The 22,484-nt window shown below is 57.8% G+C and overlaps 1 protein-coding gene across 3 annotated transcripts in view; it reads right to left on the bottom strand.

Annotated features, from left to right (window-relative positions):
- The window catches only part of GTF3C2 (general transcription factor IIIC subunit 2), a 28,583-nt gene extending 6,594 nt beyond the window's left edge, over nt 1-21,989 (bottom strand). For 2 of the 3 annotated variants that reach the window (XR_012638713.1, XM_074947257.1), the window contains exons 1-11: nt 21,890-21,989; nt 19,653-20,034; nt 15,435-15,741; nt 12,050-12,144; nt 11,505-11,582; nt 11,112-11,210; nt 10,462-10,689; nt 9,482-9,593; nt 9,075-9,192; nt 873-904; nt 334-463 (exon numbers count right to left, since the gene is read on the bottom strand). Coding sequence is in view for 2 of the 3 variants with exons in the window: in XM_074947257.1 (XP_074803358.1) it covers nt 334-463; nt 873-904; nt 9,075-9,192; nt 9,482-9,593; nt 10,462-10,689; nt 11,112-11,210; nt 11,505-11,582; nt 12,050-12,144; nt 15,435-15,741; nt 19,653-19,969 (1,516 nt within the window). In the remaining variant the exon portion in view is untranslated. Of the gene's footprint in view, nt 1-333; nt 464-872; nt 905-9,074; nt 9,193-9,481; nt 9,594-10,461; nt 10,690-11,111; nt 11,211-11,504; nt 11,583-12,049; nt 12,145-15,434; nt 15,742-19,652; nt 20,035-21,594; nt 21,800-21,889 lie in introns of those variants that run through there. The other variant, XM_074947258.1, reaches the window with a different exon arrangement.
- Between the last annotated feature and the right edge of the window lie 495 nt (nt 21,990-22,484).

Below are 22,484 nucleotides of genomic sequence, written 5' to 3'. Positions count from 1 at the left end.
TTTCTATACCCGATGTTTGCCCACCTCTGGTGTGAGGTGACACCCGAGCCCTGGGAACTGGGCGAGGGGGGGCCCCAGAGTGTGAGGTGACACCCGAGCCCTGGGAAGGGGGGGGGGGGGGGAGAGGGCGGCCCAGAGCGTGTGAGTAATAGAATTTTGTGTGGGTAACACTCCTGCCCTGCAGCCACACCCTGTCCCCTTCCCACCCCTGCCCCCAGCCGCCCTGTCCAGTGCCCACCCTGCCTGCCCATCCTCCTGCCCTGCCAGGCATCCCACTCAGCTTTTTCGCACCCTGCCCTGCCTGTCCTAGGGCCAAGCGGGAGGCTGACTCACCATCGTAGAAGCCGGCTGCCAGGTGCTGGTGGGGCTTGGAAGGCATCCAGGAGAGGCTGAAGCACTGACCGCACTCAGACGAGTTCCCTGCCTGGATGGAGCCAACCTGCAGGGTGGCGATGCACTGCACCTGTGGGTGCCGAGGACATGGCCTGGGTTAGCAGAGTCCTGGTGCTAGTCAGCCCCTCCAGGCCCCCTCGCCAGCACCCACACCCATGGCACCAGCCCCATGGAACCAGGCGTCATGCAGACCATGAGCTGCACAACCACCAGGGCTAGGGCCCTGCGGGACCCAACTCCCATCCCCCTGCTAGACTGGGCCCCCACAGGGGGAAAAGCCCTGTGCTGCTCCCATTCCATCTCCCAGCCCCATGCTCCCCAGGGGCCAGGACCCCTGCTGGGGCTCAGCATTGGTGCCCCCTAGGAACCCAGATTCCACCTGCAGTCCTGGTCCATGGGGCGAAGAGCATGGTAGTGAAGGGCTGCCAGGAACGGGGGTATGGGCTGGGCCCAGCACGCCAGCACCAGCAGACACTCACCTTGCAGATTGTGTGCTTTGGGAAGGGCCCACCTAGGAGAAAGGAGAGAGCAGGACAGTCAGAAAGGGCAGGAGCTGTGCCAAGGGCTAGTTGAGCTGGGTGAGGCTGCCCCAGTCCCTAAGGGTCCACACTGTCCTGGGGCCCCTGCGGCCTGGCAGCTTGGTTGGCCTGGGATGTGAGGGCTGGAGGAATCACAGAAATGGAAGGGACCTCAAGAGGTCATCTAGTCCAGTCCACTGAACTCAAGTCAGGAACCATGCAAAAAATGAGGTTAGTTAAACAGAAATTAAAAGGTACAGTGACTAGAGTGAAATCCCTGCAAGCTGCATTGACACTTTTCAAGGACACCATAATAGAAGCCTCAACTTAAATGTATATCCCAAATTAAAAAACACAGTAAAAACTAAAAAAGAGCCACCGTGGTTTAACAACCATGTAAAAGAAGCAGTGAGAAATAAAAAGGCACCTTTTAAAAAGTGGAAGTCAAATCCTAGTGAGGTAAATAGAAAGGAGCATAAACACTGACAAATTAAATGTAAAAATATAATAAAAAAAGCCAAAAAGGAGTTTGAAGAACAGCTAGCCAAAAACTCAGAAGGTAATAACAAAACGTTTTTCAAGTACTTCAGAAGTAGGAAGCCTGCTAACCAACCAGGGGGGCCCCTGGACGATCGAGATACAAAAGGAGCACTGAAAGATGATAAAGTCATTGCAGAGAAACTAAATGAATTCTTTGCTTCAGTCTTCCTGGCTGAGGATGTGAGGGAGATTCCCAAACCTGAGCCGTCTTTTGTAGGTGACAAATCTGAGGAATTGTCACAGATTGAAGTGTCACTAGAGGAGGTTTTGGAATTAATTGAGAAACTGAACAGTAACAAGTCACCGGGCCCAGATGGCATCACCCAAGAGCTCTGAAAGAACTCGAATGTGAAATTGCGGAACTATTAACGATGGTTTGTAACCTGGCCTTTAAATCAGCTTCTCCACCCAGTGACTGGAAGATAGCGAATGTAATGCCAATATTTAAGAAGGGTTCTAGAGGTGATCCCGGCAATTACAGACCAGTAAGCCTAACGTCAGTACCGGGCAAATTAGTTGAGACAACAGTAAAGAATAAAATTGTCAGACACACAGAAGAACATAAATCGCTGCGCAAAAGTCAACAGGGTTTCTGTAAAGGGAGATCGTGTCTTACTGATCTATTCGAGCTCTTTGAAGGGGTCAACCAACATGTGGCCAAGGGGGATCCAGTGGACATACTGTACTTAGATTTCCAGGAAGCCTTTGACAAGGTCCCTCACCAAAGGCTCTTATGTAAATTAAGTTGTCATGGGATAAGAGGGAAGATTCTTTCATGGATTGAGAACTGGTTAAAAGACAGGGAACAAAGGATAGGAATAAATGGTCAATTTTCAGAATGGAGAGGGGTAACCAGTGGTGTTCCTCAAGGGTCAATCCTAGGTCCAATCCTATTCAACTTATTCATAAATGATCTGGAGAAAGGGGTAAACAGTGAGGTGGCAAAGTTTGCAGATGATACTAAACTGCTCTAGATAGTTAAGACCAAAGCAGACTGTGAAGAACTTCAAAAAGATCTCACAAAACTAAGTGATTGGACAACAAAATGGCAAATGAAATTTAATGTGGATAAATGTAAAGTAATGCACATTGGAAAAAATAACCCCAACTATACATACAATATGATGGGGGCTAACTTAGCTACAACTAATCAGGAAAAAGATCTTGTCGTCATCGTGGATAGTTCTCTGAAGACGTCCACGCAGTGTGCAGCAGCAGTCAAAAAAGCAAATGGGATGTTAGGAATCATTAAAAAAGGGACAGAGAATAAGACGGAGAATATCATATTGCCTCTATATAAATCCATGGTACGCCCACATCTTGAATACTGCGTACAGATGTGATCCCCTCATCTCAAAAAAGGTAGACTGGCATTAGAAAAGGCTCAGAAAAGGGCAACTAAAATGATTAGGGGTTTGGAACAGGTCCCATATGAGGAGAGATTAAAGAGGCCAGGACTTTTCAGCTTGGAAAAGAGGAGACTAAGGGGGGATAGGATAGAGGTCTATAAAATCATGAGTGGTTGGAGAAAGTGAATAAGGAAAAGTTATTTACTTGTTCCCATAATAAAAGAACTAGGGGCCACCAAGTGAAATTAATGGGTAGCAGGTTTAAAACAAATTAAAGGAAGTTCTTCTTCACTCAGAGCACAGTCAACCTGTGGAACTCCTTGCCTGAGGAGGTTGTGAGGGCTAGGACTATAACAGGGTTTAAAAGAGAACTGGATAAATTCAGGGAGGTTAAGTCCATTAATGGCTATTAGCCAGGATGGGTAAGGAATGGTATCCCTAGCCTCTGTTTGTCCGAGGGTGGAGATGGATGGCAGGAGAGAGATCACTAGACCATTACTGATTACCTAGGGAGGTGGTGGAATCTCCTTCCTTTGAAGTTTTTAAGGTCAGGCTTGACAAAGCCCTGGCTGGGATGATTTAGTTGGGGATTGGTCCTGCTTTGAGCAGGGGGTTGGACTAGATGACCTCCTGAGGTCCCTTCCAACCCTGATATTCTATGATTAGGTTCATTCCCTCTGGGGCACCTGGCATCGGCCAGTGTTGGCAGACAGGATACTGGGCTGGATGGACCTTTGGTCTGACCCAGTATGGCCATTCTTATATTCTAAGTATTATCTAGACCATGCCTGACCATGTGTTTGTCCAACCTGCTCTTAAAAATCCCCAGTGACGGAGATTCCACAACCTCCCTAAGCAATTTATTCCAATGCTGAACCACCCTGACACATAGGAAGTTTTTCCTAATGTCAAACCTAAACCACCCGTGCTGCAATTTAACATGGTCCAGCCTGGCCAGTCTCAGAGCTCCCAGAAGCCAGGCTGCTGTGAGATAACCTTGGTTTACTGTGTCTGTCCCTTTTCCTAGATCCCGAGGCCCGAAAGGCCCTTGTGAGCAGCTAATCTGACCCCGTGTCCCACAGGCCAGAGATCGGCCACCCAAGGATTCCTAGAGCAGAGCTTAGAGAAAAACAGCTGATCCAGACTGAAACATTGGCCGTGATGGAACATACATCAGAACCCTTGGTCACTTGTTCCAATGGTTAATGACTCTCCCTGTTAAACATTTACACCTTACTGCCAGTCTGAATGTGTCTGGCTTCAGCTTCCTTTCTCTGCTAGACTGAGTAGCCTGTTATTAAATCAAGTCACCCCTTCACCTTGTCTTTATTAAGCTAAAGAGACTCCAGAAGCTCAATCGCTTTAAGGCAGGCTTTCTAAGCCTTCAGTCATTCACATGCCTCTTCTCGGACTCCTCTCCAATTTATCAACATCCTTCCTGAAGTGTGGGCACCAGACCTGGATACAGGGTCCCAGCAGCAGTCGCACCAGTGCCAAACAGAGGTACAATAACTTCTCTGCTCCAACTCGAGATTCCCCTGTTTATGCTCCCAGGTTGGTATTAGCCCTTTTGGACACAGTGTTACACTGGGAGCTCATGTCCTGCTGATTGTCCACCACGACACCCAGGGTAGAGTCCATCAGCCTGTAAGTCTGGCCTGCATCCTTTGTTCCTAGTTGTACATTTACATTTAGCCATACTAAAATGTACACTGCTTGCTTGTGCCCCATGTCCCCAGGGATCCAGATCGCTCTGTGTCACTGACTTGTCCTCTTCATTATTCTCCACTCCCCCAATCTTTGGATCATCTAAAAACTTTATCAGTGTTTGGGTTTGTTTTCTTCCAGGTCATTGATAAAACTGTTAAATAGTGTAGGGCCAAGACCCCATCCCTATGGAACTCCACTGGAAAGAAACCTGCTTGATAATGAGAACCCGCATTTACAATTACCTTTTGAGACCTACCAGTTAGCCAGTTTTTAATCCATTTAATGTGGGACAGGTTCATTTTACATCATTCTAGCTTTTTAATCAAAATGTTGTGTGATACCAAGTCAAATACCTTAGAGAACCCTAAGTATATTAGGTCAACACTATTACCATGATCAGCCAAGCATGTAAGCGCCTAATATCTATAGATCAAGTTAGTTGGACCAAATCTATTTCCCATAAACTCAGATGAATGCCATGAATTACATCCCCCTCCATTAATTCTTTATTAAGCTGTGTCTGTCAGTCCTGGGGAGGGCAGCTGTGTCTGAGCTGAGCTCGTCCCAGCCTCCTGGCACCTCTCAGTCCATTGTCCTCCTCCTGCAGAGCCCTGCTGCTTTCACACATTCCGCCACCAGAACTGCCCATGGATAGGTTCAGTCCTTGGACCTCCCCCTGCCTTGATGGAGCCTCCACTGCCATGGGCTGGCTCTAGCCAGTCCTTAATGCCCAGTCATGTGACACAAACACCTAGCCTCCAGGTCTGCCCCAGGGCAGCTTTTTACCCCTTCTGTCCCCACGGGGCAGCAGTCCCTAGGCCAGGGAGTCACAAATTCCCAACTCTGTGGGGGAGGCTGGGATGGCAGCTTCACCCTTGGGCCTAGGCACAGGGTGCTCAGCTACCTATGGGGCAAACTGGGGCCAGGGGGTGGGAGTCTGACGATGAGGGACCAGGCCTCTGGCTTTTCTCATGCTGTGGCAGCCCTTGTGCAGCTCGTCCTGCCAACAGTCACCCAGCAACTTGAACTGAGGTGCCACCCCCCATATATGCCTACCATGACCCCTCCCCCATTACAGCCTCTCCCCTAGGCCCAGCCACGCAGCGCCAACCTGCCCACCAGACACAACATTCCCGCCCTCCCAACTCACCCAGCGGGTTGGGTGCCCTGTGCCTCTCTCCCAACCCACCCACCCACGCGATCCGACAGTCTGCCATGCACCTCTCCCTGGCCTGTCCAGTACAGCAGGAAACCTCTGGCATGGGTAATGAAGCCACCCCATTGTTCCAGATACAGACAGCAGCCCACCCCAAGGAGGTGGGGGGAGCAGATCCCTGTGAGACCAGCAGGTCTAGCAGCCCCTCCCTGCCCCACGTGCCCCCCATTCCTCCCACTCAGACATGACAGGCAGCAGACAGGCACTTCAGTTACTGCGTGGAGCGGAGCAGTCATGCATCTTCTCAGGTGCTTCAATTACAGATGGCCAGCTTGTCAATTACCTCCTCCAGGCGGTGGGGAGGGGAGGGGAGCAGCGCCCATGGAGACACTTTCTTGGGGGGCAGCCCCTCTGCCCACTACCCCGGGAAGGGGGGTGCATGGAACAGGGGGAGAGCAGTTCCCATTGACCTGGGGATCTCCAGCACCAGCAGCCCCTAGGCCATGGCGGCTCGGCTGGACTTAGGCCAGCGGGGATAGCTCCCCCATGCTGAGCCCAGAGCTGTCTGCACTGCGCTACAGCAGCACCAGGCCAGCAGGCAAGCCCCCACCTCACAAAGGGGGCACTGTGCCAGCAGGGATTAACCTGCTAGCCCAGAGGGATCAAACCAGGAGGCAAAGAGTGAACCCGCTGTAGCTGGCTGCCTGAGGGTCTGGCGGGGATGCGCCGAACTACAGGGGCTTTGCCAGAGCAGTGGGGCGCAGTCCCCACCGGGTGCCCGGAGCGGTTTCAGGGGGTGGGGTTGCAGATGCTGATTAGCCCTGGCACAGGCCTGCCCCATGGAGGAGCGAGTGGGCCTGGCTTCCCATTGTTACAGCACCAGCAGAGGAGACACTGGTCAAGGCTGAAGGAGCACTGGCCATCCATCACACCCAGCCCCCGTAGACAAGCCTAGTTACAAGCATCGTTAGCTGACTGACTTGGCTGAGAGCACCGAGGCCCCTCCCAGCCCAAGGAGGAGGGGGAGGAGCTCCCCAGCACTCCCATCCCCTAAGGCAGGCCCCACATTCCCCAACCCAGCTCAGGCTTCAATGACTCCCCAGGCAGCAGCTGGGGCTCCCGGCCCCCTGTGGGCAGCTCTGAGCGGGGCCGCCCCCGAGCAGGAGCATGGGGAGCCAAGAAGCCGCAGAGCTGCACCTCCCAGTCTGGGCCCCTTTCCTGCAGACGGTAGCACCCTCTGGTGGCCACAAGGAACAGCTGCACCTCACCGGCACTGTCCCAGGTGCCAGGGCCACAGTGCTCCGTGTGCGGGGTGCCTGCTCCCCTACCCAGCCAGGTGGGGATGTCGGTGGGAAGCCCAGCTCCCCGTCACCCTGTTCGCCTTGGCAGCCCTCTCGGCAGGCAGGCTCAGAGCCCTTGCGGGGTGGGCACTGCCTTATCTGCAGCAGGGCTCCCAAGCAGGTTCTAAGCCCGCCGCTGGCTCTCACTGTCTGGCAGGGAGGCCTCGGCCAGGCTGCAGCATGTCCGGGGGCACAATGCAGGTACAATGCTTCGAACGAGGGGCCCTGGGAAGGGCCTGGTGCACAAAACCAGGGTGCTAACATGACCAGCTCATCACCGAGACCCCCACCATGGGCAGAGCCTCCCAGGGGCACGCCCCTCTACCACCTGGCCTGCCCTGGCCCGGCCCAGCTCCTCTCTGTGCAGCACCCAGCCTGACCATTTGGAGAGGGAACCCCCATGAACAAGGAAACATGGCCAGGCTGGGGGAGAGTCAGCCAGGCCAGGAGGGGAGGAGATGCCTCACAGACAGCCAAGGGGCACAGCCAGGCTGGGATAGCTTAAGGAGAAGCAGCAAACAGCCCTAGAGGTGCTGATGGATGGCTCCCGCCTGCCAGTGGACAGAGGTCAGACACCCAGCCTTGTCCCGCGTCCCCTTGGCAGAGCTCGACCTGCTGACCAGGGCACGCTTGGCTCGCCCGAGAGTGGAGGACGGGTCCAAGGGAACGCGCTGAAGTGGGCTGAGTCCTTCCTGGAGGAATGCACCCAAAGAGCAGGGTTCGGAAGGGCCGCTCCCCCCAAGCCCCTCCCTGGCTGTGCACCACAAGGACCAGGTCTCCCTCGGGCCCGTCTCAACAGCCACCTGCAGCCGCCCGGTGAGCCGGTCAGACGCCGGGGCTCCAGCACCACCTCCCGGTCTGTCTGCCCTTCGCCACGTTCCACCCCCCATGACCCCCGAGATGGCCCCGGGCCTGGAGAACAGCTGGCTGGCAGCGCCCCCAAGCCAGGCTGAGGAGTTCTGGCCCCGGTGCCATCTCCATGGGTGAGGGTCAGGTCAGTCCCTGGCCTGGGAGACGGCTGGATTCCTTGCTGAGCTCTCACACAGCAGCACCCAGCAGTAACGCCGACAACCAGCTCTGGCTGGCTAGGAGCTCTGCCCCATCCCGGCAGATGAAGACTCTGCCTCAGTCACTCCTCTCGGGTGGGCTACAGCAGCGCAATGGACCTGGGCATGGAGCTGCCAACCCCTTCAGAATGCTGCAGCAGGTCCCCTCAGCACCACGGCTACCGCCAATCTATCAGCCCTGTCTCTGCGCTACGCTGCCTTCCCTGGCTCTTCAAAGCAAGTCCCAGGGCTCAGCCTCTCTCTTCAAAGCACTGCGTGGACCGGGCTCCCGGGACCCGAAAGACTGTCTGAAGCGCTGGACGAAGACAGCAGATGACAGCTTTGCTCCTCTGGCCCAGCGGAGCGCTCAGCAATTCAAGGACAGCTGGTCTGTGCCGGAGATGGGACATTTACAGGGGTGGGCCCAGACTGTGAGGTGAACTCACCCTGAAGCAGCCTCCCACTTCTGCTCCAAGGGAAGAGCGCGTTGCTTTAACCTCCCTTCTCTGAAACACACCCCATAGCAGGGACGTCTAGACCCCAACCGTTACCAAACCCAAATGCTGCATGGCACATGAACAAACCTGGGGGCTGCTGTGGAGTCACACTGCTCAACGCAGGCGAGGCACTCCAATACCGGTGCAGAGCGTGGTGCGAGAACCTGGCTCGAACAGCCGGGCCCCACCCAGCAGAGCGCGGTGCGAGAACCTGGCTCGAACAGCCGGGCCCCACCACGGAGTAGTCTGCCAGCAGAGTGCAGTGCGGTGTGGTGAGAGAATCTCGCTGGGCTTCACCAGGGCTGGGAAGGTCCTGTGTCAGGCCACATAGCTGAGCGTGGGCTGACACAGGGAGCCGCAGGGCTGCTTTGTGGGTGCCCTGAGGCTCACACAGGCCCAGGATCCATGGGTGGGGCCCTGGGCGTTGCATTTCTCAGGGTTTTCCCAGAGCCCCATGCGCTGCCCCGCCAGGATTTCAGTACTGTCACCCTACCCCTCTCCGCCCCGCGGCACGGCTCTTCCTACCTTTTACCTGGGCTCTCTTGTGAGCGAGCAGGCCCTCGGGGTGCGGGAGGCTGTACACGAGCACTTTGCCGTCAGAAAAGGCTGCCGCCAGGAGGCCCAGCCGGCTCATCTGAGGGGGCTGGAGGGACAGACGCACAGGCTGAGGGGCCAGGCTCAGGCTCCTGGGGAGACTCACCCAAGGCACCCCACCCCCCGCCGGATCATGCTGAGCGCTGCAGTGCAATGGTTCCATTCTGCGCCCAGGAGCGGGTGCAATCCATGGGCATCGCTCTGTGCTGGGGGGCAGCCACTCCACAGGCTGCTCGGAGGGGAGCGGGATCCGTGTCTGTGGGGCCCACTGCTGGGGTCATCCCCAGAGCCTTCATGCAGGCAGACCCAGCCTCCCCCCTGCTCCACCACACCCCTACCTTCCTGCAGGTGGTGGGCAGCTCCCAGGCTCCGCTGGGGCAGAACTTCATGTCCCAGATGCAGCCGTGGTCGGCGGTGATGGCATAAGCCAGCCTGGCTTTGGTGGCAGAGCTGCAGGCACAGGCAAGTTAGGGGGGGCCTGGCTGGTGGGTGTCAGGAGCCCCCCTCCACCCGCACAGGGGCATAGCTCCAGCTCAGCCCCCAGGCACATGGAGCAGGCAGGGAGAGCCCTGCAGTGCTCTACAGCTGCTGGCTCTGCCACCCAGAGCCCCCACCCTGGGCACGGGCCCAGCCTCCAGCCGGGGCCAAGGCGGTAAGCCACACCCTCCCCGCAGAGCAGCTCCCGGGCGCCTGGGTCGCCGTTTCCCACAGCACTCAGCCTTGGCCTCTGCCCAGGATTGGGCCACTGAGATCCAGGGTCCTGGAGTGAGTGACGGCCTGTGCAGGGCATGGTCATGTGCCCCGGGGAGCGTGGGGGTGAGGCCCCAGGCCCACATCCCATATGGAGGAGACGGCCCTGCTCCACTCCCACGAGCAATGCATTTGCCACCCCTGCAGACTGTGGGCTCGCCACCCCCAACTCTCCCACGGCTCTGGGCTTGCCTGCCTGCCCGCCCCCCTCACACATGGGCTCTGGGCTTGTCCGCCTACTCTGTCCCCCAGGGCTCTGCACTTCCCACCCCTGCAGGCTGTGGGCTCACCACCCCAACTCTCCCCCCGCCAGGGCTCTGGGCTTCCCTCCCAGGGCTCTGTACTGCCCCCCACCCCGCACCACCCCCAGGCCCTGAGCTCACTCCCCCCCACCCCCCAAGCTCTGCGCTCCCCCTTCCCCCCACCCTGCACCACCCCCCAAGCTCTGCGCTCCCCCTTCTCCCGACCCTGCACCAGTCTCCAGGCTCTGCCCTCACTCCCCACCCCCACCCCACACCACCCTCCAGGCTCTGCGCTCACCAGAGCCTCTCCCGCACACACGACTCACCCTGCCTCCGGCTGCAGGATACCCAGAGCCCAGAGCTGTAGCAGTGCAGGGCCTGTGTGGAGCTCGGCCAGGCTGTGCCTTTCATCCATGCCCTTGTTACAGTAGAGCGCCACGTACTGGGGGGCGGCAGAGCCCTCTGGACACGGGCACCACTCCATGGCCCACACTGGGCCACCCACAAAGAAGGACACGTCCAGGCGCTCCTCGTGGGGCTGCAGGGAGTTGAACCTGCCGAGGGGAATGGGAGCAGTGGGTAAAAAGCGGGCGGCAGGGCAGGGAGCATGGCCAGCTAAGGGCTCTGCTGTCCAGGGGACCATACAGAGCAAGGCAGGGCAGCTGCAGGCTGCCTTGACACTGCGCCATAATCGAGCCGTGCTCTGGGGGTGGGAGCCCTGCCTGGACCTGAACCCAGTGCCCAGGGTACAATGCAAAGGGAAGCCTGCAAGGAGGGACAGAGCACACTGCAGGCTCAGCTGGCCCTGATGCTGGGGGCCTCGATTCCCATCAGCTCTGGGCAGTGGCTGCGCTGGATCTCAGGGGCAGAAGCCGCTCTGGGGGGATGCCAAGACCCAGCAAGTCATTCTGGAGTAGGCACAGCCCTCCAGCTGCCAGGCCCAGCTCTGGACAGTGACCCTGGGGCTTGGTCATACCTGTTGATGCGGTACAGGACACCATCTTCTTCAATGCCCTCCCGCTGGATGGAGAAGAGCGGAGACTTCATCTCTCCCGGCAGGTACTGGGCACATTCGCTGAAGGGGCAGAAGGAGAGTAATGAGCAACCACTGTCTCCTCTCTCAGGGATTTGACTTGGGGAACCCGGCTTGTGGCCCCAGCCCAAACCTCAGCAACCCCCTCCCCGGGGCCCTGAGGAACTGGTCCAGCCCTCTGATATTATCGGACACCTGACAACCATCGAGGTCAGTATAGGGAACTGCCCCTATGTTGTGCATTCACCCCTTACCCACTGCTCCCTTGCCAGCCCCAAGGGCAGGGGCTGCCCCATGCCCACACTCGCCCCAGCCTGCGGAAAACCATTCACCTACCTCTCGGAGAGAAATGTCCACTTGCGTGTGGACGGGAGCCAGTCGGGGAATTCCCAGGGGGAGTAGTGCTGGTCCCGCCTGTGGATCACAAGGCATCAGAATCCCACATGCCCCCGCCTGGCTGCTCTCTCTGCTGCTACACACCCAGGCTAGAGGCAGAAGCTGCAGGCTGGGGCATGAAGACAGTGGGGAATTCGAGCCCAGCCTGGCCCCAGTCCCTCACCCCTGAAATCCTTCTGCCAAGGGCTCCTTGCCCCTCTCGAGCCACCTGTGCTGTAAAGGACCCTGCAGGCCTCTACCCACGGGGCAGCCCTGAGTGAGACTGATGCACCCAACCCCGCCACCCCAGACTAAGGGGCAAGGGAGCCTTAGCCATGCCACTGCAGGCAGGCCGGCCCTGCATGATAGGACCACCCAAAGGGCCCTGGGACAGACTGCTTGCAGCCCCTCCAGCCCAGCGGGTCACCCAGACTGTCGCAGCCCCAGGGCCAGGCGCTCACCTCTCAGCACCCGCCCTAGACCTGCGCGAGGGTGGCCATACTCACAGGCTGTGGGTGATGCTGGGACACTTCCACACGGGGGCCATGATGGAGTTGTGGAAGCCATTGGGAGCAAGCCCTCGGCACTGGGGCTTGGACTTCTGAGCATAAGAGAAAGCAGGGTTAGAGCAAGACACTAGTTATCCAGCCATGCCAAAGAGATGCCCCAGGCCAGCTCTCGAGACACCCATGCCCTTAGCCCCAGCTACTTCCCTGCCCTCAGCCCAACCCACCCACGCCCCCAGACGCAGCCCCCCAACACACCCTCCACCCAGCCCCAGAAACAGAGGGGGGGATGCAGCCATCCCATGGAGCCCCTACCCTGCCTCCCTCTCCAGGGCTGTGTCCGCCGAGAGCCCCTGCTCAGCCCGCTGGCTCGGTCAGAGCACAAAGGCTGCTGCAGGCTGGAGAAGCGCAGCCTGCTTTGGCCAGCTGCAGGGACCAGCAGATGTGTGCCCACACCCCAGCCTCAGCCCTGTGTAGTAAGATGCGGCCCTGAAACAAACCCTTATATCAGAGGCCTGGTCTGAGGCCTGAGCTAAAGTAATGGTCAAGACTTTGCTAACATAAAGCACAGTTAAGCTGTGAGCCAGAGGCAGGCCCTGCTCATAGAAGCTGGCAAGGAAAGGGCTGATGTTGCAAAATATACACATACCTAAAAGGTCCCGGACCCTAGCGATATCCGAACACTCTGAAACTTGCACACTCCACACACGTAACAAGGAACAGGCCAACCCGTCCCAAAGACAGGGGCAAAAGTGTACTATGATGGATAGAGTGGTTTTGTTCGAACCAAAATGTACAAAGTGAGAAGGCAGCACCTTACTGCGTAGAGGAGTTGCACCTCGATACGTCAGAAGTGATGTGTAACTTGTCTGTACCTGTGCATAAGATGCATCCCTGGGGCGGTCTCTCTGTCCGGCCTAGGGGGCAGTGGAGAATCCCGCCAGGGACTGAGCTGTGTCCATTGTCAAGGAGCACATAGGGACTAACAGAACTGTAGACATCTGATCCAGGGAGCTACAGATTGTGTTTCTTTTGACAATAAACCTGGCTGGCTGCCTTCGTACCTTATTGGAGTCTGTGGTCATTGGGGGTTCTCTTGGGGTCTGCTGTGTCAGCGATCTGCGCAGAGCCGGGGCAGCACACAGGGAGAACACACACGCACGCAGCCGACTTATCAACATTGGATAGAGCAGCGCACCACACCAGTGGCGTCTGACAACACCCTGGTCAGCGTCAGTCCCAGAACCTCCAACCCAGTAGACAGGAAGAACTGGCCCAGTGCAAACCAGCAAGGGTCTGTAATTAACCTATCGGCTCCAGGACAGCCAAAACCCCTGAACGGCAGGGAGATGCAGCCAGCCAGCACCAGACCTAGATCTATAAAAAAGGGGAAAAGTGACCTGGACACGTACAGCTCCGTTTCTGAGCTCAGGAAATGCAAGGTGGGTGCTGGAACATTGGAGGCGGTACCCAGAAGAGCCTGCGACTGACTGGCAAACCTGCCTTAGTACAGCAGGCCACCCCCTGCACTACAGTCACAGTACAGACCAGCTTTCTGGTTAACGCTGACTCCGGCAAGTGTCCGGCAAGCGCGGCAGGGGTAGTGCCACATCTGGGATCACTGGAAAAAGGGGTTCCTGAGACTCAGCCCTCCCAGGACAACAAGGGCTTTTCTTAGGGTTGCCACATTCTGCCAACCTTTTGGGGCCGGAGCTGGAAGTCAAAGCAGGGCTCTGGCCCTGGCAAAGAGTTACCCCTGGGAGCACCTGGCACCACTGATCCAAGGAGCCGCAGTCCCCAGCCTGTTTAGCTTTCCTGCGATGTCAGAACGACACAGATCTTGAGGCTGTGTCCTGGAGTTGGTTCCAAAGAACTTCCAAAAATGGAGCAGTGCACAGCAGAGCTATAGGTTTAGGCTTTACTTGTCTCCATTCAGCCGAGCCCATCACACTGGGACGAATGGGCCACTTCACACCACTCAGAACCTCCTACACTTTCAGAATTCTCCAGTGCTGGGAGTCTGGATTTAGCAAAGCTGCTGCTGACTGATTAATGCTTTTTGTACACCACTGGCTTCTCATGCACTAATGGCTTAAAGGGATGGGAAGGGGAGGAGGGTGAGCTGGGAAGTGGGGGGATTGTTACTTGGGGGGATGGAGAGAGACACACCAGTCTTCTCTCACATGCTTAGTTCCTGTAACCACCATGTATTAAAGCAGTCAGATTCTTGGGACACAGCCCACGGCTGGGCGAATTTCTCCTCACAGTCCTGCTGGGAACTACACATTACTAACATTTCAAAGCATGACCATTATGCCGGGTCCACTGTAACAAAGTGCATGGTGGGGACAGGACTTATGATTCACGTAGCAACCGTGTGGGCCAGTGGTGAGAGCAGTGGACTGCGACTCAAAGCTTGGGCTCTATTCCCAGCTCTGCCACTGACCTGATGAGTGACTTTGGCCAAATCTCCATGCCTCGGTTTCCCTATCTGTATAATGGGGATAATGATTTTTCCCTCCTTGAAATATAATGATGAAGAACACCATGAAAGACTTAGGTTATCCCCTTTATTACCTGGCCACAGCAGCATCTGGACTGCACACTTACGTAATGACCACTACTTAAATGACCACTAACTCCTACCCATATCACTCCTCCTCCAGGAACTCAGACGACGGGAGCAAGCACAGAAAAGAGCTGCTAGGCTGATGAGCTGAACGCAGGGCCTGTCTTATGGGAGCAGGCTGGCAGAGCTTTGACTACCCTAGCAAAACGCAGGCTGAAGGGCGGGGGGATCTGACTGCTCCCTGGGAATACAGAGCGGGTAACGCCCAAGACAGGGGAGAGCTGCTGAAGCTAAAGGCCAAATCTGGCACAAGACCACACAGGAATAAGGTGACAATGAACACGCTGAGGCTGGAGAGGAGAAAATTTTGGACCATCAGAGGGAGGGAGGGTCGGGAACAGATTCCCAACAGGAGCTGTGGGAGCAAACCACCTCTCTGGCTTTAAGATGGAGCTCGACAAACTCACAAAGAAGCTGCCTGCAACCTCAGGGGACCAGGAGCTCCCTGCCAATCCTAGGCCCTGTGTTCAAACAGGGAGTTTGAGTCACTTTAAACCAGCAGCTCTGCCTCCATGCCATGTCCCAGAGCCCCCTCCCCCTGGGGGGACTGCTTCCTTCCCCCACAGCCATGCTCTATATACCCAGGGCGAGGGTGACCCCTTTCCCACTCTACCCCATACACACTGGAGGGGGTGGGTGGGGAGAGACACGGAACGGACGACACATCAAGGCTCAGTGGCCAGCCCCCTCCCCCCCCTACAAACATTAACCCAGGGCTGGTGTGACAAGGGGGCAATGTGAAGAGGATGCTGTTACCCCTGCTGACTGCATCCTCAGGGTGTGGCCCCGGACAGCCTCTGGCTCTGACTCAGAGACCTCGCTGAGCAGGACATCACTCTCCTCCTCCTCCTCTGCAGCCTCCAGCAACACCTCTTCAGAGGGCACAAAGTCTACATCCTGGGAGAGGTCATCGTCATCAGCCGCCTCCTCCTCTTTCCTCCTCCTGCTCCGGCGCTTCTTTCTCGAACTGTCAGACTCTGGTTCCTGGGGGCCCTCATTGGGAGCCAGGGGCTGGTAGACCGATGTCAGCTCCTCGGCCAGCTCCTGCAGGTAAAGCAAGGCCCTGGGGGCACCAAAGGCATCACTGGTAATAGAGCTGCCCTGCCCCCTCAGGGCGTCTCCCTGGGCTACAGTCATTGGACCTGGTGCTCTGGGAAGGAGCATTTCTGCCACTGATGCCCAGAGGGACTAGGCTGCACTGGGACTGGAGACCCAAACCTTACCAGCAACTTCCCGCACCCCAGCCAAGCTCTGCATTCAGGAAACATGGCTTGCCCCTCTGGGGGGAAAGCTTACACTGCGTCTGAAGGCCAAGCTTCCCCCACAGGAGCGCCAACAGAGCCCAGCAATGCTGCTCTGAGTCAGCCAGGGCCACCAGAGACTGGGAGCACCACTGCCCTCCTTTGGCTGTTTCCCTGTTTCATCTCCATGGTATTCTCATTCAAGCTGAGACCATCACATGGATGGGCTACATCACACCCTGCAGACCGTCCCAAGCTTTCCAGGTTCTCCTGTGTTGGGAATTTGGATATAGCAGAACTGTGGCTACTTTTCTCAAAGTTTCTTTATGCACAACTGGCTTCTAACTAATGGCTTAATGGCACGGGAAGGGGAGGAGGGTGAGCTGGCAATGCCGGCCGCGAGGTGGGGCCACATATTTGGAAAGTGCTTGTTATACATTGCAGGGAATGGAGAGACAGGCACCAGCCTTGTTTCACAGGTTTAAAGTTCCTGCAACCATCACGTAATAAAACTGTCACACTCTTGGTAGCTAGACCAGCCGTGTTTGAGATCTCTCTCTGCAGCCCTGGTGGGAACTGAACACTGCAAATATTCCAATCATGGCCATTATTCCCAGCCCACGATAACAGAGGGCAGGGAGTGGGTCACTTAGGGAATGTCTACATTGCACTGTAAGCCTGTGCTTGAGCCTGGGCTCTAGCCTAGCCTAGCCTCCCCTCCCCTTGTGTCTACACTGCAATTGCTTGAGCTGGGTCCCAGGATTCAGCCAGAAGTATCCCACAATTCCATGGGACAACCTCCTTAGTCCTCTCTATCCCAACAATCTGCAATCCACTATATTGAAAATGGAAGCCCCCCCACCCTTTGCGAACAGCTGCAACTCAGGTCAGCATTAACCCATTCTCTACTGATCACCAATCTGGAAGCGCACTGTCAGAGAGCTTCCTGGGTCTGCAGTGGAGAGCAAACAGATCAAACCTTTTGCAAAGTGAGCAGCTTCAACCTTCCCGTAACGTGCAGGGTGGGACGTAAAGTTTTCCCCACACGGTCCTAGTGCTAGAGCGGCCACATTTCAGGGGGATGAGGATGCTAGGGAGTCGGGGATAGGGTTACCTCGACTAGGGTCTGTGCACTGCAGTGTGGATACTAGAGCCCTAGGATCAAGCACAGATTAGAAAAGTCTTAATGTAGGGTTAAAATACAATGTAGATGCTCAAGCCCAGGGTTCCCTAGCTCAGATTAGCTGACTCGAGTCCCACTAACCCTGGGCTTACATTGCAGTGTAGACATACCGTCTGGCATCACATCACTAGCCCACACGGTTGCTGATGGGGACACAGGAGCCCTGGGCTCTATTCCCAGCTCTGCCACTGGGCCAAATTTGAGATGTACTGATGCAAAGTGCTATGTCAGGGCTAGGTGTTATTACCTGACCACAGCAGTGTCTGAGCTGCACTTCTACATCTGCCTAAGTGACCGGAACTACCAACACCACATTCGAAGAAACTAGGAAGTTCACTGACTAAAATGTCAACAATGCAGAGGCACAGTTGCCTGGTGGTATCTTGCACCTTTCTAGAATGTTGAGTTCACCAAAACTCCAGCTTCTGAAAGCCAGGAAATGCTGAGTTAGGGTACGCACCCATGCAGCCTTAGCTCTGCCCTCTTTGAGCAATGCCCCAACAGACTCATTGCATGCTTACTCACAGTCTCCCTTTGCATTGTACTAAACAGGAGATCATTCAAACACGGCTTGCTCCATGGAAAGTCCACCACCCTGCTAAATTTCACAGCGCCTTCACCTCTACGCACATGGTGCCATCCAGCACTCTGCTTTCACTCACCCTTCGTTAAACTCACAGCCACACTCACCTCCCACAAACTGCTGGCAATCCCCATTGCAAGAAGACCCGTGTCCTGCTCCCGACAAAGCCTACACAATGCAATACTGACACGAGGGCTGCTGAATCTCCTAAGGCACACAAGTACCTCTTTCCTTTGATCACACACAGAGGGATCATGGAGAGGGGCTCACAAACACCCCAGAGGGCCACAGCCCCCCAGATCGCCTCATATTACACACTCAGCTCTGCCAAGCTGCTCCAAATAATGTATCCATCATTCAATACAGCTATACCTAACGCAGGAGCTCCCAGTGGCTAGTGCCTGCTCTCGGGTGGGGGGGGGCAGAATAAAGGTTACGGAGGCATGCACTGTAATTCTATTTCCTGGGTTTGAGTTTTACCAAACTCGATGATGTGGAAGGGCACCAGATGTCGCCAGGCAACCTTATCTCTGGGCTAATGACTGTTTTGTCAGTTAATTTTCAGATGAGAGTTGCTGAACCGCCAGGTGTCCAGCCCCTCAAGCTCTCCCATCCCCGGCCCGGACTGTCAGCATCCCACAGCCATTTCCTGTTCAGCCAGCAGCTCTGCCCTCCCAGGGGCCGCTCTGAGGACAGGACAGTGAAGTCAGACCCATACACAGCCAATACCACCCCATGTCCAGTGTGACTCTATGCTCTGCAGGGAACGCACGTGTGTGTTTGGGGGGTGAAGGCAGTGAGTAACTGCAGCTCATGGGAATGGATTCCCCGGTCAGTCCGCTAACCATAGCCCAGCGCACAGCATGGCAAGCAGCTGCCCTACAGATCCCGTCAGTCTATTGCATTGAAAACCAGCCCCCCAGAGCACAGTCAAAGCTGGCCCCTTGCTGCTGTAGACACACAAGGGGCAGGGCCCTCCCCAGCTCAGAGTGCTTCACTGGGCAGCCCAAACCATCACCACAGCAGTTTTATGGCTGTTCTTGTGACTTTCCCGGGCGCCTTCCCAAGAGCGCAGACAGGGGAGTTCTAGGGTGAGGTGGAGATGAACCTCACAGTCACCACGGAGCAGCTGAGCAGGCTGGGGGACAGACACCTTCAGAAAGGGCAGCATGGAGCCCCACAAGGAGCGACTCCTGCATCACAGACTGCAAAACAGCAGCTATCCCCTCTCTGCCCCGCACAACGCACCCTGGGCTGCAGCTCCTTCAGGTCTCACACCGGAGAGAGAAATCCACAGACTGCAGGATCCCCACTGGATCCCAGCAAGCTAGGCTCAAACCAAGCCTTTTGTTTCCATGCAGACCTGGCCCAGGCATGGCAGACTACAGGGAATCTGCATCCTCCAGCTCAAAATTCCCAAGAGTCACTGTTGGGCAGAGACCAGAGCTGGCCACGTCAGGCCAATGAGCAGCATGCTGGCAGACCTAACCCTCTTCCCCAGCCCTAGAGGCTTAGAATGCCTGCAGGCTCGCCAGGTGCCCGAATGCTGCATGGGATGGTAGCTCCCCTGGAAGGGCCTTGGGGGGACCCAGCCAGGACAAAAGTCCCAAGTGGAGCCCACCAAGTTAACAGCATACAGTCAACAACGGCACCCACTAGGCCCTCCCTGCTGCATCCACAATGGCAGTGATGCCCCCGCAAGGAACAGAACCGGCCTCAAGAGCACCATGCCCACATGCGCAGCCTCACTTCCTCCTATTGATTCTTTGTAGTACCGTAGGACCTAGGAGCCCAGCCACGGCCCAGAGCCCAATTGCGCTAGGAATTGTATAAACCCAGGACAAAGAAATGATACCAGCTCTGCCCCCAAGGGCATTCTTACACTGGCATTAGCACCCTTGCCCTCCTCCCCCCACCCCATTGCACTTCTGTGCTAGGAGCCCTCCTCCCCCCACACCCGCTCTTACACTTTAGCTGCCCGCCTCTTGGGGCGCCCACTGGGCGTGGCCTCCAAGCCATCAGGTGCCTCGTTGCTCCCCAGTACCTTCTGCACACAGATGGGCTCCGGCGCTTGGCAGTCCAGACCCTGCGACAGCTTCAGCAGGAGCAGCTCTGCTTTGGACTTACGGCCTCGTTTCTTTGGCACTTTCATGGGCGAGGTGGGCCCATTCTCCGAGGTCCCAGGGGCCTCCCCACCCCCCTCAGCCTCTGCCCAGGCTGGACACTTGCGGGCAGGCCGTTTCCTTTTGGATTTTCGGCTTCGGACAGGCTTCCTCCTGGGCATGGCAGCTGCCAACTCCCCTTCGGGGTGGGCTGAGACCTCCCAGCCCACCAGCGCCGGAAGCTCACCTGGCCAAAAAGAAGAGGGCCAGATGTCAGTGATGTGCAGCTCAACTCACCATTCACCTCACCCCACCCAAAGCTGCCTTATGGCCCACAAGTCACTACTGTGGGGGTGACAGGGCACCACTCCCCAGCTTGGCAGACACGAGGGCCCCAGGTTCCAGCAGCAAGCAGGGCGCACCCACTCTGCCCCTTCCCAGGGGCACTCCTCAGCCACAGGGACCCCTCTGGGGAGAGGGGCTCCCTCCAAGGCTGGGTGCCAGACAACGAGCTGGCTTGGATCGTTTCATGTTTGACAGGACCTTGCAGGATGAAGGAGCCCTGGGCTATTTGAAAGAGAAGAGGGCACCAGCAGAGCACACGAGGTGAGCGACAGGTGAGGTCAACAGGACTGCAGAACTCAAGAGTGATAGCGTAAGAGCCAAGACTAGAAGCCACGTCGCTCCATCCACAGCCACATCACCTGCCTGGCCCTTCTGCAGCTGCCAACTGCAAGGTACTCAACTAGCAAGGAACCCGGAGCAGCCGCATGGGCAGGCAGAGCCAAGTCCACCTATCAGGTTCTGTGGTCTAGTGCTCTGAGATCCTGGAGAGCTGGGTTCCGTTCCTGACTCTATAAGCTTTCCACGGGGCAAAGCTCGCCCAACACCCTCCCGAGGGGGGTGGGGGGCCTCATTTAAACTGGGAAGCACAGAGGATTATTGAGGGTGAAACTCTCAGGTAAGAAGGAATGGAGGACCAAGAGGGTCTCAGTTTTCCCCCAACATGGCCTAAGTCAGGAGACTGAATGAGCTGAGCTGGAGCTCAGTGCAGCTTGCCAGCACTCAGAAAGCTCCCCAGCTGCACGCAGAGGGTGATTTCCACTGATCAGTCCCAGAGCTCTCCAGACTTCAGCAGCAGGCAGATTCTCACATGGGAAAGTCGCTCACTTGGCCTCCCAATCTGAACAGGGTTTGATTCAAATTCTCAAAAAGGTCCTGAGCCAAGACCTCGCAGGCCCATAGATGGACATTTCAGAGAGCTATGCTATGGCAACCCAAAACGGGGGGCTTGCAACAGAAAGGCTCAGGCAACCTAATGAGAGCTGGCACCCTGGCTACCCCAGAAACCACCACTGAAATGCAGCCACCTGCGGGGAGCCTGGCCGCTGCTTCACCCGGCAGGGCTTAGAGCAGCCATTGAAGGAGCACGGGGGACTCGGGGAGATGAAAGGCGCCCTTAGGGTGGAAGCACAGGCCTTAGACTAGGAAGCCGGAGGTTTATCCTCTCCACTGCCACCGACTCATAAACTGACAAGTCCCTTCCGCTCCCTGCCCCAGTCTCCGAGCGATCCAATGGGGGCCGCGTCGGGCCGGCCGGGACGGGGGCGAGGAATAGGCCCAGCAGGGCCGGGGCGCCGGCGGGGGGGCGTGGGGGGGACCCCAGGCTGCCAGCGCGGGGCTCCCCGCGCAGAGGCCGGGGCGGGGCCGGGAGAAGGGCCGGGGCGGGGGGTGCGGGGGGGACCCCAGGCTGCCGGCGCGGGGCTCCCCGCGCAGAGGCCGGGCCGGGGAGGCGGCGGGTACGTACGGGCGGCGGCCTGCGGGGAGCTCGGCTCCGGCCGCTCGCTCCCTGGAGACCCGCGTCCTCTCGTGCGGCGGCGGCGGCGGCCCGGCTCCTCCCGCAGCGCGCCCGGGGCGGACGGTCCCGCGGCGGCCTCCGCGGCGCAGGGCGGCTCCGAGCGCAGGGACCCGCGGGGGCCCGTGGCCGCCGCCGCCCGCATGGCCCCGGCACGAGCCGCCGCCGGCGCCGCCCGCATGGCTCCGGGGCGGGCTCCGGGGGTCACGCGGGGCCGAGTCCGGCCGAGCCGCCCCGCCGCCCTCACCTCAGCTCCCGGCGGCCCGCGCGGAACCGGGGGCTCTAAGATGGCCGCTCCGCAGGCGCGCGACGATCGACGCGCGGCGCTCCCTGGCGTCACTTCCGGCTGCGTCCCCGGGGAACGGACGTTGCCCTGCTCCCACAGTGCCCCGCCCCTCGCGCCCCGATCTGCATGTGCGGCCCCGCCCCTCGCGCCCCGATCTGCATGCGCGGCCCCGCCCCTCGCCAGCCCCGGGCACCGCCTGCAGCCGGGTCCCGGGACAGAGCCCGTGGGGGGCGGGGCCGGTTCCCCGGGGGCGGGGCTGGGTACCCTGAGAGGCACCCGTGGGGCGGGGCCATTCCCCTGGGGGCAGGCCGGGGGGGGGGGCTGGGTACTCTGAGAGGAACCCGTGGGGCCGGGCTGGTTCCCCTGGGGGCAGGCTGGGTGGGGGGGCCGGGTACCCTGAGAGGAACCCATGGGGCGGGGCCGGTTCCCCTAGGGGCAGGCTGGGTGGGGGGGCCGGGTACCCTGAGAGGAACCCATGGGGCGGGGCTGGTTCCCCTGGGGGCAGGCTGGGTACCCTGAGAGGAACCCATGGGGCGGGGCCGGTTCCCCTGGGGGC

This window comes from Natator depressus, chromosome 3 (assembly GCF_965152275.1).
Source record: "Natator depressus isolate rNatDep1 chromosome 3, rNatDep2.hap1, whole genome shotgun sequence".
Lineage (NCBI taxonomy): Eukaryota > Metazoa > Chordata > Testudines > Cheloniidae > Natator > Natator depressus.
This window is presented reverse-complemented; position numbering and strand designations above follow the sequence as displayed.